This window comes from Rutilus rutilus, assembly GCF_951802725.1.
Source record: "Rutilus rutilus genome assembly, chromosome: 2".
Taxonomy (NCBI): domain Eukaryota; kingdom Metazoa; phylum Chordata; class Actinopteri; order Cypriniformes; family Leuciscidae; genus Rutilus; species Rutilus rutilus.
This window is the reverse complement of record NC_140210.1, coordinates 53723061-53739410: the sequence shown is the minus strand read 5'-3', so window position 1 is coordinate 53739410 and position 16350 is coordinate 53723061. Positions and strand designations below refer to the sequence as shown.

General features: G+C 38.7%; 1 protein-coding gene across 1 annotated transcript in view; it reads right to left on the bottom strand.

The window, feature by feature from the left end:
• Positions 1 to 16350, bottom strand: part of LOC311279710 (uncharacterized protein) — a 54984-nt gene that overhangs the window by 28243 nt on the left and 10391 nt on the right. Inside the window, exon 4 of the mRNA XM_084391389.1 lies at positions 10653 to 10850. Within this exon, the coding sequence (XP_084247515.1) occupies positions 10653 to 10850 (198 nt within the window). The remainder of the gene's footprint in view (positions 1 to 10652; positions 10851 to 16350) is intronic.

Genomic DNA, 16350 nt, shown 5'->3' with positions numbered 1-16350 from the left:
GTCCTCTTCCCTGCTCTTAGCAGATCTCGCCTTAGGAGCCCTTTTAAGCGCTAGGAATCTTGAGGAATAGCTTTTATATTAACTGGGATTTTCGTGTCACTTTTAGGGGAAATTCTAAGAAAACGCTTGAAGCTAGGAGCCACTTTTTGCACAAAAATTCTTTAGGGATACGGGCCCAGAACTCTTCCTCTGGGGTGCGTTTCCCAAAAGCATCGTTAGCCAACTATGTTCGCAAGTTCCGTCGTTATCAGTGTTTCCTGAAACCATCGTTCTTACGAACATTCGCAAACAGCATCGCAAAGTTGTGTGCTTGTAACAGCTCTCAACCTGTGGTTAGAAGCAGAGTTTCTAGTTTGCCTGACATGTGGACTCAATAAATCCTTATCTTGAGCAAAATAAACAAACTGACTTTCAGTGCAATCTTTTATTTAGAATACATACAAATATCATGTACGTCTTTTGGTTTGTCAAGAGATTTAAAGCACCATTTTTGAATAGTGCGCATGTGCGAATGTGCTCTAATGCGGCCATTCCCAAACTGTGGTCCGCGGACCACTAGTGGTCCGTGAGGGTACTGCAGGTGGTCCGTGGAAAGGCAAAATAAAATATAAAATAATATTTTTTTACCTTCATTTTACCAGGAAATTCCCATTAAAAAAGTAAAAAGAATATGTAGGCCTATATTGATATACAATTTAAATTAAATTGTCAAGTTATTGTCTGATTACTAAAATAGGCTAGTGGCGCTCGGCCGTTCAAGTTCAGTGCCGTTAGAACCACAACATGGATCGGTGAGTAGCAACAGGTTCTCTGAAGAGAAAAGTGGCAGAGGCAGATATGTTCTCATTATCACATCACACGCATAGCCTTTAGTTTATAGGCAGTTTAAATGAAACGAAATGTTTATGAATGGAATGAATAAGGCCTGTTATTATTTTAATTTCCAGTTAGTTTCTTGACCTCGCGTTTCTGAAATGTTTTGCGGATGTGCTTGTTAAGTGAACAAACTCAAGCCTAACGTTACTTTTTGAGGACTTGTAAAACTCTGAAGATTAATAATCCCCTAAAATCGCCAAAGGTTTTGAAATGTTGACTATATCCAAGTGTTCTTATTACTGTATAGATTTCATACTCCATTGCTATGGAAATAAGCCTGTTGTTCAAATGAACCTGATTATGCCCTTGCTTGAGTAAATAAATAAATAAAATATGTGGCAGCCGTTGTGCGCAGTAAACTTTCTTTTAACAAGCCTGTTGTACTGATGTGATGACCAGTTATAGTTTTAGTGCTAGTAAGCCTTTAGAGGTGCGGATTAATTCAGGTAGGACTGTGTGTAGACATATTTTATTATGTGTATTATGAGGTGGTCCGCGAAAATTCTTGATTACAAATAGTGGTCCACACACACAAAAAGTTTGAAAACCCCTGCTCTAATGTGTAAGAATGAGTCTATGATTGAATCTAGAAATAAAGCAAAAACTGAGAATAATGAGAAATAGTTGTCGTAGATTTTTCTCATCTGACCCAAGTCTACCTGGGCCTATAATATTTATACCCTAGTGTGTCTACACAGCGCCGTCGGCTGAGTCTAATCCTATACTCTAGCGCGTCTACACATCGACGTCGGCTAAAAAAGACCTTTAACTTTTTCAAGAGTTCCTTCCCATTTTTTTTTGTACAGTTGCTTCATCTCCTAAAAAAAAAAAAAAAAAAAAAATGTAAAGCCTCCTTTCTTCCATACTAAACGAATAGGAAGGGAAAAATAAAAAAATTTCCAATCCGCTAGTGCTTCACTTGTTTCCAAATTAATTTTAGCAGAAGGCAGTTTTTTTAAATCATCGAGTACACTCATTAAAAGCTGTACATCATTCTGTTGACTAACAAATACTAAAATATCATCAGCAAATGCAGAGACTTTTTTCTGAAATTAGGCAAATTAAAACCTTGTAAATTTTGTTCTCAGTTGTTGTAACAGAGGTTCTATTGCTAGCGAATATAGCATCCCAGAGAGCGGGCATCCCTGCCTCACTCCTCTAAAAACTTTAAAAGGAGTGTATAAGCCACCATTGATTTTGAGTATGCTCTCAACATCACTATATAAAACTTTTTAAAAAAAATATATCTATAAAACTTTTACTAAAACCAAAAGCTTTTAACGTTTCCAATAAGTATGTGTGTTCAACTCTGTATGTGTGGTCACTATTTGATAACTTAGAGAAATCATAAATATCCCTAATAAGGGAAATATTATAAAAAATGTATCTTTTGGGGACACAGTAGGTTTGGTCCGGATGGATCACCTACTTCCTAATTTTTGATAATCTGTTTGCTAAAATCTTTGAAAGAAATGTGTAGTCACTACACAGAAGTGAAACGGGTCTCCAGTTTTTGATCTCTGTGAGATCTCCTTTTTTGGGAAGGAGGGTAAGGACTTCTCTCCAGCAACTGAAAGGTAGAAGACCTTTATCCAGACTACCATTGAGTACTTATAAGAGATCCTCTCCTAAATCTTCCCAAAAACATTTATAGAAGTCTATTGGTATGCCATCAGTTCCAGGCACCCACCCGGAGTCCATGCTCTGAACAGCCAGTTCTCCCAGGCTAAGCACACCTGAAATCTCTGCATTAGCTTCATCAGACACCTTTGGTAAATCCTCAAAGAAAACACTCTCATTGATACCGTCTGATCCTAATTCACTTCTCTACAGTTTCTAAAAAAAAAACTAAAAAAAAAACAATTGCCCTCCTTCTAATCCCTACAGGATTGGACAACCAAATTCCTTCCTCAGATTGCAAAGAATTAATGAATCTTTTTTGTCCATTTTTCCTTTCAAGGTTAAAAAATACTTTGAAGGTGCATTCAGTTTCTGAAGTATCCCTACCTTCATTCATTGATTCCGTCGAGGTCGATCCAGCTTCCACAGGCTCCTCAACAGATGTTCTTCCCCAGCAGGTTTATCCACTGTCGGCACTGCTTCAGCCAGACCGACCCCAGGCGGTTTAGCAGGAGTATCTTCAGTTGCATCACTATCCTTACTACCTCCAGCGCCGTTACTCTTAAACATAAATGGATTAAATGGCCCGATTTACCACATCCAAAGCACTTCATTTTGTCAGTAGTGACAAACACAACATTATTTAAAATCATCCACACGGAAATTTAGTGCCAAGTCCAATTCTGCGTCATCTTTGAGGATCATGAACGTAACTCTCCTAAATGAAACAATATGTTTCAATAAAGGAGATTCGCACCAGATCGTAATTTCTTTGATCGGTGAAACCAACTTTCCATATCCTGACAGCGACTTTTTTTGACGGTAACAACAGAGGTAAAACAGGTGTAAGTATTTCATCAATGATTATACCTCACGCAACCACCTCGTTTGCTCTTTCCACCGAGTTAAAAAAAAAATCACGGTCGCGTTTTTCATTCTGGATGTGGAGAGAATGTTCTGATGGCCAACAATCTCTCCTACACCCAGAAGCCTCTGTATAAGCTTTCTAGGAAAGCAGACAGCAGACAAATACTAAATCAAATAAACAAACTTAGAAGTAAAATAGAAAGAAAAAAATATAAGGAAAACACAAAAATAAACAAATTCACACGCTCTTTTGGACTTTTAACAACTCTTTATTCACTAAGATTCATTCATTCAAAAAAAAAAATCTTCCCAAACAATAACAATAAATTAACCTTATCACATATAACATACATACATCAATGCATATACATTCACAAAAAAATTCTAATTAAAAACAATTACAAATTTAGGAATAAAATCTCCTCTTGATCAACACAACACTTGCTTACTTTACTCAGTCTGGAAACAGAGAAAACAATATAAGAGTTATTAAGGCGTAGGCGCTTTTCACAGTAAATATTGTTTCAAAGCAGCTTTACAGAATGCTAATGCTAATGTGTTAAGAGTTCAATACACAAGTGAGCAACTGCAGCAAGCAGGAAAAAAGAGGAAAAATATAATCTTCATAAAATGTTTAAAGAACATCTGTGTCTTATTGAGTTCTCAGTGTTCATCCTGGACCCTGTTTACTGCACATCTGTCTGTCCTTTAAAATAATCATTTTATACACATTCTCTGCTGTGGAGATTCAACTGATGAGACGGATGAGGAGGAGGAGGAGGAGGAGGAGGATGAGGATGAGGATGAGGATGGTGGTGATGTTGTTTCTAAAACATCTGTATATAAAACAATAAAACAATGAATTTCTAAAGGATGTTTTTTTTTTTTTTTCACAGACAGAACTTGACATCTTTTGGTGTTACTGATGTCTATCATACATTCATTACCCAGAATTCATGTTTGCTGACACAGACACAGAATCGTGAGCTGTTAGTTTGAGTTTTCAGAACTGAAGCCTGTGGTTTCACACTGAATAATACAGTGTCAGCAGAGTGACTGATGCGCACTGTTAAAGTGCAGTCACTGTAAAAATGAATACGCTATATCTACTCAATAAAATTTTGGCAACAGATTACAAGAAATATTATTAATTCAATTTAACAAATTAGAATTGAGTAATAATTAATTAAATTTATTCCTTTAAAGTTAACCATTTAAAATGAGTAAAATGTACAAAAAAAATATATAATAAACAAAAATATCTGAATAACAGACAGACGTCAAAGATGAATTAAGAACTCTTTATTTTGTATTTCCAACATTGAAGACACCTGATGTTAACAAACAGAATCACTGAAGGAGAAAACCGTAATTTTAAGTCACCATTATGATGATCAGTGTTTGTTTTAGTTGGGCCCTTGACCCTTAAATCTTTAACTTTAGATTTTGTTTGGCTGCTGTACCAGTTATAACAGCCAGATGAACAAATATAAAAGGTGATCTGATGGTGTTGGTTGTGTTTTAACATAATCATTATTTCACAATCATTTGACCTGAATCACTGAAGTCCTATAGAGCTCAATTTCTGAGTTAGGTTTACTTAATTATAGCAGCTCTGTCTTTGTACAGCATAATATTTTTAGCCTTTTTAATTCAATTCGCTGCGCTGGTGATATTAAAGGGGTGGTTCAGGATTTTGAACATCGGACCTCATTTCCAAGTTAGCCTGTGTGTTATTTATCAGTGGAGACAGTTTTCCAAAAATTTCACCCAGTCCTTCCAGTTGCATAGTTCGCTGGTGCTAGACTAGCGCGAGTCAACGGTATCTGCCTAGCTTGCCATTAAAAACTGTTTTACCCACTCCACAGTACACCAAAAGCAAATCAATTATAACACCAGACTACCGTTGTAAATGTCTGTTGAAAGAATAATGTTAGAAATTTTACCTTCTTTTACCTTCTGTAAAAAGGTCCAGGAAAATGACCTCAGGTAACGTTTATATTAATAGACGTGCGAATAGACCCTCTGTAAATCAAGTAATTTTGTGTTTAAAAGTAGTTTCCTGTGGTTGAAAATGCATTCAGTTGCGTTCTAGATGCAACAGTTATGTCCGGTCGAACAATGTCTGAATTAACTTCAGATTATATATATATATATATATACAGATTACACTGAGTGGAGCGGGTGACCGGTCTAAGATGGCGACCCCATGGCTCGTCCGCGCCAATAGGCAGTAGCGGTCGATAGGGCGTCTATCTATATGATGTCTATGAGTGGAGCTGTGTGTCAAAAGGAAGGCAGCATATTCAGCATTTTACTGAAATGGGAATAAACATCACAATCTGATTATATGTTTCTATGATGACAAGCAGAGTTAGTGTCCCAGTCACACCACTGAGAATGGCCGGAGTTACGCATACAGTGTTTCACTCAATTGAGGCTAAAGCACAATTTAAAAAAATAAAGCTAAAGCAAATGTTTTTTGATTACTCACACACTCTTGAGCGTCTGGCGCGATTGATTTCAATGTTACGTCAATGTAAAGACGCGTTTACGTGCGTCTAGAGGTCCTGCGGCGTGAATGTGTGTTCATATGTGTGGGGAAAGATAAGCTATTAGAGTAAAAATATTGCGTTAGGCTACTTCATGAGTTAATAAGAAAAAAGAATTAAAAATTCCTGCAAATGCAGTGAAGTTCATGTTCTCATGATTTATTTTTATGAATAAAATTGTTTCAAAACATCCCCCTCTCTGTTTTTTTTTACAAATCGCATCCTGCGTGTTACTGATGTCTATCACACATTCATTACCCAGAATTCATGTTTGCTGACACAGACACAGAATCGTGAGCTGTTAGTTTGAGTTTTCAGAACTGAAGCCTGTGGTTTCACACTGAATAATACAGTGTCAGCAGAGTGACTGATGAGCACTGTTAAAGTGCAGTCACTGTAAAAATGAACACGCTATATCTACTTAATAAAATTGTGGCAACAGATTACAAGAAATATTATTAATTAAATTTAACAAATTAGAATTGAGTAATAATTAATCAAATTTATTCCTTAAAAGTTAACCATTTAAAATGAGTAAAATGTACCAAAAAATTTTTTAAACAAAAATATCTGAATAACAGACAGACGTCAAAGATGAATTAAGAACTCTTTATTTTTTATTGCCAACATTGAAGACACCTGATGTTAACAAGCAGAATCACTGAAGGAGAAAACCGTCATTTTAAGTCACCATTATGGTGACTAGTGTTTGTTTTAGTTGGTCTCTTGACCCTTAAATCATTAACTTTAGATTTTGTTTGGCTGCTGTACATGAGTTATAACAGCCAGATGAACAAATAGAAAAGGTGATCTGATGGTGTTGGTTGTGTTTTAACATAATCATTATTTCACAATCATTTGACCTGAATCACTGAAGTCCTATAGAGCTCAATTTCTGAGTTAGGTTTACTTAATTATAGCAGCTCTGTCTTTGTACAGCATAATATTTTTAGCCTTTTCAATTAAATCCAAATGATCAAATCAATTATTTTTATTTTTTTTATGTAGGCACACACAGACATCAAGAATTAGCATATGAATCTCAGCAAGTCAAGTCAAGTCAAGTCAAGTATATTTGTATAGCGCTTTTCACAATACAGATCGCATCAAAGCAGCTTCACAGTATTAAATTAAAATAATACAACAAGGTTTGTTTCTAGTGGAATTTATTGATAAAATCAAATTAGATATCCCCAGAATATCCCCAACTGAGCAAGCCAAAGGCAACAGTGGCAAGGAACCGAAAAACTCCATCAGGTGACCTAATGGAGAAAAAAAAACCTTTGGAGAACCCAGGCTCAGTCGGGGGCCAGTTCTCCTCTGGCGTTTATTAACTAGAGGCCGGATTGTAATTTGAACTGTAAGATTAAAAATATTATATGAATGCCTGGCTGAAGAGATGCGACTTTAATCTAGTTTTAAACTGGGAGAGCGAGTCTGAGCAACGAACACTATCAGGAAGGCTATTCCAGAGTTTTGGAGCTAAATGTGAAAATGCTCTCCCTCCTTTGGTGGTTCTGGATATCCTAGGTATGACCAGAAGCCTTAAATTAAGTGATCTTAAAGACCGCAATGGATTATAGGGCGATAGAAGATCCGTTAAATAGACTGGAGCTAAGCCGTTTAGGGCTTTATAAGTCATTAGCAATACCTTGTAATTAATACGGAACTTTATAGGTAACCAATGCAGTGATGATAAAATCGGTGTTATATGATCATATTTTCTTGATCTAGTAAGAACTCTAGCGGCGGCATTCTGGACTAACTGTAGCTTGTTTATTGAGGATGCAGGACAACCGGCTAATAAAGCATTACAGTAATCTAGTCTCGAGGTCATGAATGCATGAACTAACTTTTCTGCATCAGAAACTGATAGCATATTACGTAGCTTAGCAATATTTCTAAGGTGGAAAAAGGCGGTTTTTGTAACATAAGAAATATGATTTTTGAAAGACAGGTTGCAATCGAGTATAACACCCAGGTCTTTTACTGTAGAGGATAAAGTAACAGGACATCCTACTATATTAAAGTTGTATTGCGAGAGGTTTTGCGGGTGGTTTTTTGAACCGATAAGTAGTACCTCTGTTTTGTCTGGATTTAATAAAAGAAAATTACGCGTCATCCAATCTTTTATATCGTTAACACACTCTGTCAATTTGGATAATTTATCGTTTTCATCTGACCGTGATGAAATATATATTTGAGTGTCATCAGCATAACAATGGAAACTAATTCCATGTTTCCTTATAATATTTTCAAGTGGCATCATATATATTGAGAATAATAGAGGGCCTAACACAGATCCCTGCGGCACTCCATAGTTTACTGGAGTTATGATCGATTTTTCTCCATTTAAACAGACAAAATGGTAGCAGTCAGATAAGTATGATCTGAACCAGCTTAATGCTTGTCCTTGAACACCAGTATAATTTTGTAGTCGAACTAAGAGTATTGTGTGATCTATAGTATCGAACGCAGCACTAAGATCAAGTAAAACTAATATTGAGATACAGCCTTGGTCAGAAGCTAAAAGTAAATCATTTGTGATTTTAACGAGCGCAGTTTCAGTGCTATGATGCGGTCTGAATCCAGACTGAAACTTTTCATAGATATCATTTTGTTGCAAGAAAGAACACAATTGAGCGGACACCACTTTTTCTAATATTTTAGACATAAATGGAAGATTTGAAATGGGTCTATAATTTGCTAGGTTATTATGATGTAATTGTGGTTTCTTAATGAGAGGTTTTATAACTGCCAGTTTAAATGTTCTTGGAACATGACCTAAATGGTGACAAACAGATCACCTCTGATCATAAGTTCATTATTTATTCATGCAGCAATGCATGATGGGAGCCATGAGTGAGTTTTGATTGGTGGCACCCAGAATGCACTGCAACATGCTTTACCATTGTCACCATTGTTGAGATTCACAGGCTGATTATTGATGTCTATGTGTCTAAAAAATAAACAAAACAAAAAAGTGTTTTTTTTTATATATATGAGAAACTTTTGAAAAATTAGGATTACATTGTCAAAGTTAGAAAATATTATGCTGTACAAAGACAGTGCTGCTATAATTAAGTAAATCTAACTCAGAAATTGGGCTCTATATGAGTTCAGTTATTCAGGTCACATGATTGTGAAATAATGATTATGTTAAAACACAACCAACACCATCAGATCACCTTTTCTATTTGTTCGTCTGGCTGTTATAACTCATGTACAGCAGCCAAACAAAATCTAAAGTTATAGATTTAAGGGTCAAGAGACCAACTAAATCCAACACCGATCACCAAATTATGGTTTTATCCTTCAGTGATTCTGCTTGTTAACATCAGGTGTTGGCAATAAAAAATGAAAGAGTTCTTAATTAATCTTTGAATTAATTAATTCAATTAATTAATTAATTAATTAATTAATGATTCTTTCTCGTCCATTTTTTCCTTTCAAGGTTAAAAAATACTTTGAAGGTGCAATCAGTTTCTGAAGTATCCCTACCTTCATTCATTGATTCCGTCGAGGTCGATCCAGCTTCCACAGGCTCCTCAACAGATGTTCTTCCCCAGCAGGTTTATCCACTGTCGGCACTGCTTCAGCCAGACCGACCCCAGGCGGTTTAGCAGGAGTATCTTCAGTTGAACCGCTATCCTTACTACCTCCAGCGCCGTTACTCTTAAACATAAATGGATTAAATGGCCCGATTTACCACATCCAAAGCACTTCATTTTGTCAGTAGTGTCAAACACAACATTATTCAAAATCATCCACACGGAAATTTAGTGCCAAGTCCAATTCTGCGTCATCTTTGAGGATCATGAATGCAAATCTCCTAAATGAAACAATATGTTTCAATAAAGGAGATTCGCACCAGATCGTAATATTTTTGATCGGCGAAACCAACTTTCCATATCCTGACAGCGACTTTTTTTGACGGTAACAACAGAGGTAAAACAGGTCTAAGTATTTAATAAATGACTATACCTCACGCAACCACCTCGTTTGCTCTTTCCACCGAGTTAAAAAAAATCACGGTCGCGTTTTTCATTCTGGATGTGGAGAGAATGTTCTGATGGCCAACAATCTCTCCTACACCCAGAAGCCTCTGTATAAGCTTTCTAGGAAAGCAGACAGCAGACAAATACTAAATCAAATAAACAAACTTAGAAGTAAAAAAGAAAGAAATATAAGGAAAACACAAAAATAAACAAATACACACGCTCTTTTGGACTTTTAACAACTCTTTATTCACTAAGATTCATTCAAAAAAAAAAAAAAAAAATATATATATATATATATATATATATATATATATATCTTCCCAAACAATAACAATAAATTAACCTTATCACATATAACATACGTACATCAATGCATATACATTCACAAAAAAAAATTCTAATTAAAAAAAATTACAAATTTAGGAATAAAATCTCCTCTTGATCAACACTTGCTTACTTTACTCAGTCTGGAAACAGAGAAAACAATATAAGAGTTGTTAAGGCGTAGGCGCTTTTCACAGTAAATATTGTTTCAAAGCAGCTTTACAGAATGCTAATGCTAATGTGTTAAGAGTTCAATACACAAGTGAGCAACTGCAGCAAGCAGGAAAAAAGAGGAAAAATATAATCTTCATAAAATGTTTAAATAACATCTGTGTCTTATTGAGTTCTCAGTGTTCATCCTGGACCCTGTTTACTGCACATCTGTCTGTCCTTTAAAATAATCATTTTATACACATTCTCTGCTGTGGAGATTCAACTGATGAGACGGAGGAGGAGGAGGAGGAGGAGGAGGAGGATGATGATGATGATGATGATGATGATGATGATGATGAGGAGGAGGATAAGGAGGAGGAGGAGGAGGATGACGAGGAGGAGGAGGAGGAGGAGGAGGAGGAGGAGGAGGATGGTGGTGATGTTGTTTCTAAAACATCTGTATATAAAACAATAAAAAAGTGAATTTCTAAAGGATGTTTTTTTGTTTTTTTTTTTCACACACAGAACTTGACATCTCTTGGTGTTACTGAGATCTATCATACATTCATTACCCAGAATTCATGTTTGCTGACACAGACACAGAATCGTGAGCTGGTAGTTTGAGTTTTCAGAACTGAAGCCTGTGGTTCTCTTACGAGAGGTTCTCTCGTATTGCGTAAGTTGCTTATGCTACGGGTAAGCAACTCAGCGACGGAGACCGCCACGTTATCTGCGCTCTCCGCCTGGGTCAAGACGGGCCGTGCAAGAAGTAGCGCCGCCCGAAAACGCTCTCCCTCTGTTCGAGCCTCGCAACTGCGCTGCTCACAAGGGATGACAGAAGCGCTCACCGGCGAAAGGAGGACAGAGAGTGGTTTAGTCCCGCCGAGGCCGGACTACCCTCCATCTCTCACGCATTTCTCTGTCCCCTCTTAAGTTCAGCCGACTGGAAATATCAATATTGCAGTGAATGAGCCTGTTATGATACACGCACGCCTGCAAACGAACGCCGACGCAAAACATGAAGACGCTCTCTGGCTACTCGCCTCTTCCCGCGCTCTATCCCTTTGTTGAGCCGCGCAAACCGCGCCTCTCACTGGGGATGTCAGAAGCAGACGGTCACGGGGCTGGCCTTTTTTACGTTACAAGCAAGCTACCCCGCCCTCGTTTGCGTGTGTCACTCACCGGCGTAAAGAGGAAAGAGTGTTTTAGTCCCAGGCAGCTGGAAACATCAATATTGCAGTAAGCGAGCCTGTTAGAGTACATCCATTTTTCAGTCCCCTCTTAAGTTCAGGTGACTGGAAATGTCTATATTGCAGTAAATGAGCCTGTCATAATACATGCACATCTGCAAACGAACGCAGACGCAAAACATGATGACGCCTCTTCCCGCTCCCTCTCCCTTTGTTTGAACAGTGCTAACTGCGCCATTCACAAAGGATGTCAGAAGCGGACGGTTACGGGGCTGACTTCTTTACGTTACAAGCAAGCTACCCCGCCCTCGTTTGCGTGCGTCACTCACCGGCATAAAGAGGAAAGAGTGTTTTAGTCCCAGGCAGCTGGAAACATCAATATTGCAGTAAGCGAGCCTGTTAGAGTACATGCACGCCTGCAAACAATTCGCCTATCACACATTTTTTCCCGCGCTCTCTCCCTTTGTCTGTGCCGCGCACCATCCCGCGAGTATTATGAGCATCTAAACATATGAGCCGTCAAAGCATTACTCTGTCAGTCCCTTTAGAAAAGCTACTGCAGAAGTGCATTTTGCATCCAACGAGCCGGTAATACAACCCGCTCGCCTGCACGCAACCGCCGTTTCCACGGCGACCCAGAGAAATCTCATAAGAGTGTAATGTCTGGTTGTCCGGCTCACGCCACATGTGTTTTAAGTGTAGAAAATGTGCCCACGTCTGTGTTCACCCCTACACACAAGCACTATAACCCCCCGTGTCTCTCACAGAGCCCACTCTTATAAAGCTGGCAAAAGCCGCTCGAGTGTTAGATGTAGGTCATGTGCAGTGGCGGATCTAGAAAATTTTACATGGGGGGGCAAAGGGGTGGCAAGAGGTCTTGGCAGGGTGGAAGGGGAAGACGGTACATGGGAATCCCTATATATAAATGTCGGAGAGAAACAAACACAAAAACACTTTTAAACTACAGTAGTTATTGTTTAATCGTGCCCTTACACACTACAAAGGTTTTTAATTCACAACAGGAATAAGCCCAGTGTTCAAACAAAACAAAACTGTGCATCTTTTAAAAAGTAAAAGTATAAAAAGCAAAATGAAAATATAAAAAAAGTACAATAATTGTGTCCAAGATGCAGTGGACTAGAAGTATAAAACAGCGGACAATACTCAAGTTCTTATTATAATTAAAAACTTATAATTACAATAATTTGCGTCACCGGATCCTGTCGGTAGTTGAACATATTGTAAAACAGTTGAATATTAAATTTTTATCTTCTTACATTTTACCAAGCATTCGTTTACTTCTTTAATCATTTTGACATTGATGAGCTAGACCGCTGAACTTTAGTCTTCCTAACAACAAACAGAGCGTTGCGTAATGTAGTGCATCAGAGTAGCATCAAGAATATCAAGTGAATCTCCTATTTGCATGATTGCATCTTAAGTTTATTGCCAATAATAATGACAGGTTTGCGAACGTGAACTCGGTGAGCTCGCGCAAAACACATCTTCAGCACAGCGACTCATATTGGCCGATGTGTTCAACAGGCATGTCTGTGATTGGCTACAATGCTCAACGCTGCAAAAGCACGTCGTACCTTGCAAACAGGGGCGTAGCCAGGACATTATTTCTGGGGGGGCCAGCTTGGGCCAGTCTTTTATTTGGGGTGGCACTTGATTGTCAAAAACTACTATTTTAAAACTCACTCAGAGTAGCGGTTTTCCCGCGGCTCGTCAGGCCATAAACAATGGATTGAACTTCCTTATGGACACTAATAATGTCTTATTGATAATCCATGTTATTGGGATGGGTGCTTAGATCAGTGGTTCTCAAACTTTTTACACCAAGTAGGCTACCACCTCAGAAAATATTTGGCTCTCCAAGTACCACCATAATGATCAATATTAAAATACAGTAGCGTAGTAGGCCTAACTATTCAGCTACAGTTATGCACAGCTAAAAAAAAACAGGCAGTTTTATTAATAAGAAAATGTATTGTTGTCAGCCACTTTAAACATTGTAACAACACACTGTGTGCAGTGTTACACAGGTAATTTTTTTAATGATTAAATTAAAATGTATAAAATGTCATCATAATTTCTCACTGTTTTGTAGCGTTTGCTGCTGCTGCCTTCACCGGCGCTTTCAAAGTTGCCACTGTTGTGTTGTTAGCAGCACTAGTGCTTGTTTCACTCTCATCCTCTTCAGTTCTTGTATTTGAAACATTCTCCTCCTGATCCAAACTTTTCTTGCCAGATTGAAGCCACAATAGCAGTTTTGAACTTTTCATAATTTAATAATCCACCTAACATTCATTTATATTTAACACACTTAGTTAAGTTTAAAAAAATCAGCTGCTCCCAAGCGTAAGCTTTTCAAGGCGACCGTTATAGATCGTATCACTTTGTTTCCATGGTGACGTGTCGTCACACGACCTCAATCAACCACAACCACTCAATACATACTGATGATCTGCTTTTATTTATTTTTTTATTCAAAATATTCACAAATTTGTTAGCTAAAGCATTGAATCGCCTTTATAATGATCACGTTAGTTGGGAATTTAGCAGTTGATCACGTTCTACTCACACCGGTGAGATCGAAATTCAGTGTTTCCTCTGCGTAACGTTACCACTAGAGAGAGCCTAGTACCACACGGTACCACACTTTGAGACCCACTGGCTTAGAAAATGTGCGAGTGCGATGAGTCATGATTATATGAGGGGTTAGGGACCTTAACATGAGACGGGGGATTTTTTAGTGCAAATGACAGAAATACACAATATGAATTGTCATTTTTAGGCGATAATTTATTTATGTAAACCATGGCATTTTAAGTGCAATATTCAATTTATTTTTCATAATTGTCTTTTTGTTTGTTTGCTGAGTGAGTTTTCAAATCTGCGTCACTCATCGGCGAAAGGTGGAAATAGAGTGTTTTAGTCTGTTATAAACAAAGCATGCATACCTACAAACAAACGCCGACACAAAATATGACGCTCTCTTCTATACTCACTCTAACGGTAGTATGATGTATCTTTCCCTGTGGCACAGTGGTGAAATTTAAGCTTTTTCGCGCGAGAGACCCCTGTTCGAATCCCGGCTCTGGCGGCAGATGAGCTTTCTTACGTACAGAAAGCGAATCCGCCCCTCGCGCCCCCCTGTTCACTCGGCGGGGGTCGAGTATTTATTTATGAGTATTTATTTAAACTCAGGAGGGTTTTTTTCTTTAAATTAAATTTATTTTCCCCCTCCTCAGACTGGGGGTGGGGCCGTGAGTTTGGGGGGGCCGGCAGGGAGGCCGAGCCTTGACCAGTGGTGGCCGTGGCCCCCCCTGGCCACCACGTAGCTCCGCCCCTGCTTGCAAAGGAAAAAATATAAATAAAACTGCACTGTTCATGATTAGGTAATCGCGGCCGCTGTAATCTTATTCACATTTGTTTTTCTGATTAATTGTTTTGCTCTGAGAAAGACAATTTAAAAAAATATTCGGGGCTTTACTAAAAACATTCGGGGCTTAAGCCCCCTTAGCCCAGCCCTAGCGCTGCCCCACAATATTTTAGATTTTTTATTAAGCTGTTCTTGTCTTTACTAAAATAAAAATTAGGCTAATCAAAGGGAAGAGTGCTCTTACCTATCACGAGGGAGCAATATGACCGCTGATTTTGGCTAACGTAATAGACTCACTGTTTTTGCTGATGCTGAATCGTCTTTAGCATACAATACATTAATTACAAATGTAACTTTAAGTTAAACGTGTGTTTAAACTTCACATGGGGAAACTCACTTCACCTTCAGAGGCTCTGGGGCAGCTCAGTCTCTCCAGTCGGGTTGCAGGGCCACCGCAACGCAGCAGACTCGCTGTGTGTGAGCCAGACTGAGCGAACGTCGCTCTGCACGTTTGAATCAGGGACGTAGCTAAGTATTTGAGGGGCAGGGGGGAGGGGCGAATAATACATTTAAAATTAAAAATGAAATTGTTCACTTTTGGTAAATGTATTGGACATAGTGGCGGGTTGTTTTTAAAGGTACAGTTTTTGGATAATCAAAGTTAGGGGGGCAGCTGGGGGGGCAAGGCTCTAGAGTGGGGGGGCACCTGCCCCCCCTTGCCCCCCTGTAGATCCGCCCCTGGTCATGTGCCCACAACCCTGTGCCCACACCTACCCACTGCCCGCTCTGTTACACGGCCGCTCCCTGCCGGTCACATCACAGATGTATCTCCTGTGCCTGCTCACAAGCGTTCACACATACTGACGAATGTCTCGCCCCCGGCGCCATCCCGGCGCCCCGTTCCTCGCACAATATGTTCCCCGTCCAAAGCTACCGGGACATCACGTGTAAAACGGCCAGCCATCGCTATCCGCGAGCCACCGTATTCGAGCACCGAGAGCGCTGCGCCGCACCCGCACCTCCGAATCAGGTTCTCGAGCCCACTGTAGCGACAATGACTTGTTTAGGGAATTATTAACTCAAATGAGGGGTAATATTCATGAGATGATGAATATTTATATCGCATACACAAATTAAATTATCCCAAATAGGGAGTAGTTTATACCTCACCGTATATGAATAATTAACACAATTGCTCGTAGTAACTATTTCTATAGGTCGGTAAAATCATATCAATTATCAGGATAAATTTTCATGTAATTCAAATTCAGTTATCACGCAAACTGTCCGTCCAGCGAACTGTATGCGAGAATTCCTTATCAAACTTACTGGCCTGTAAACACGACAATAACTTTCCTGTGGCCACAAGGAATGATATT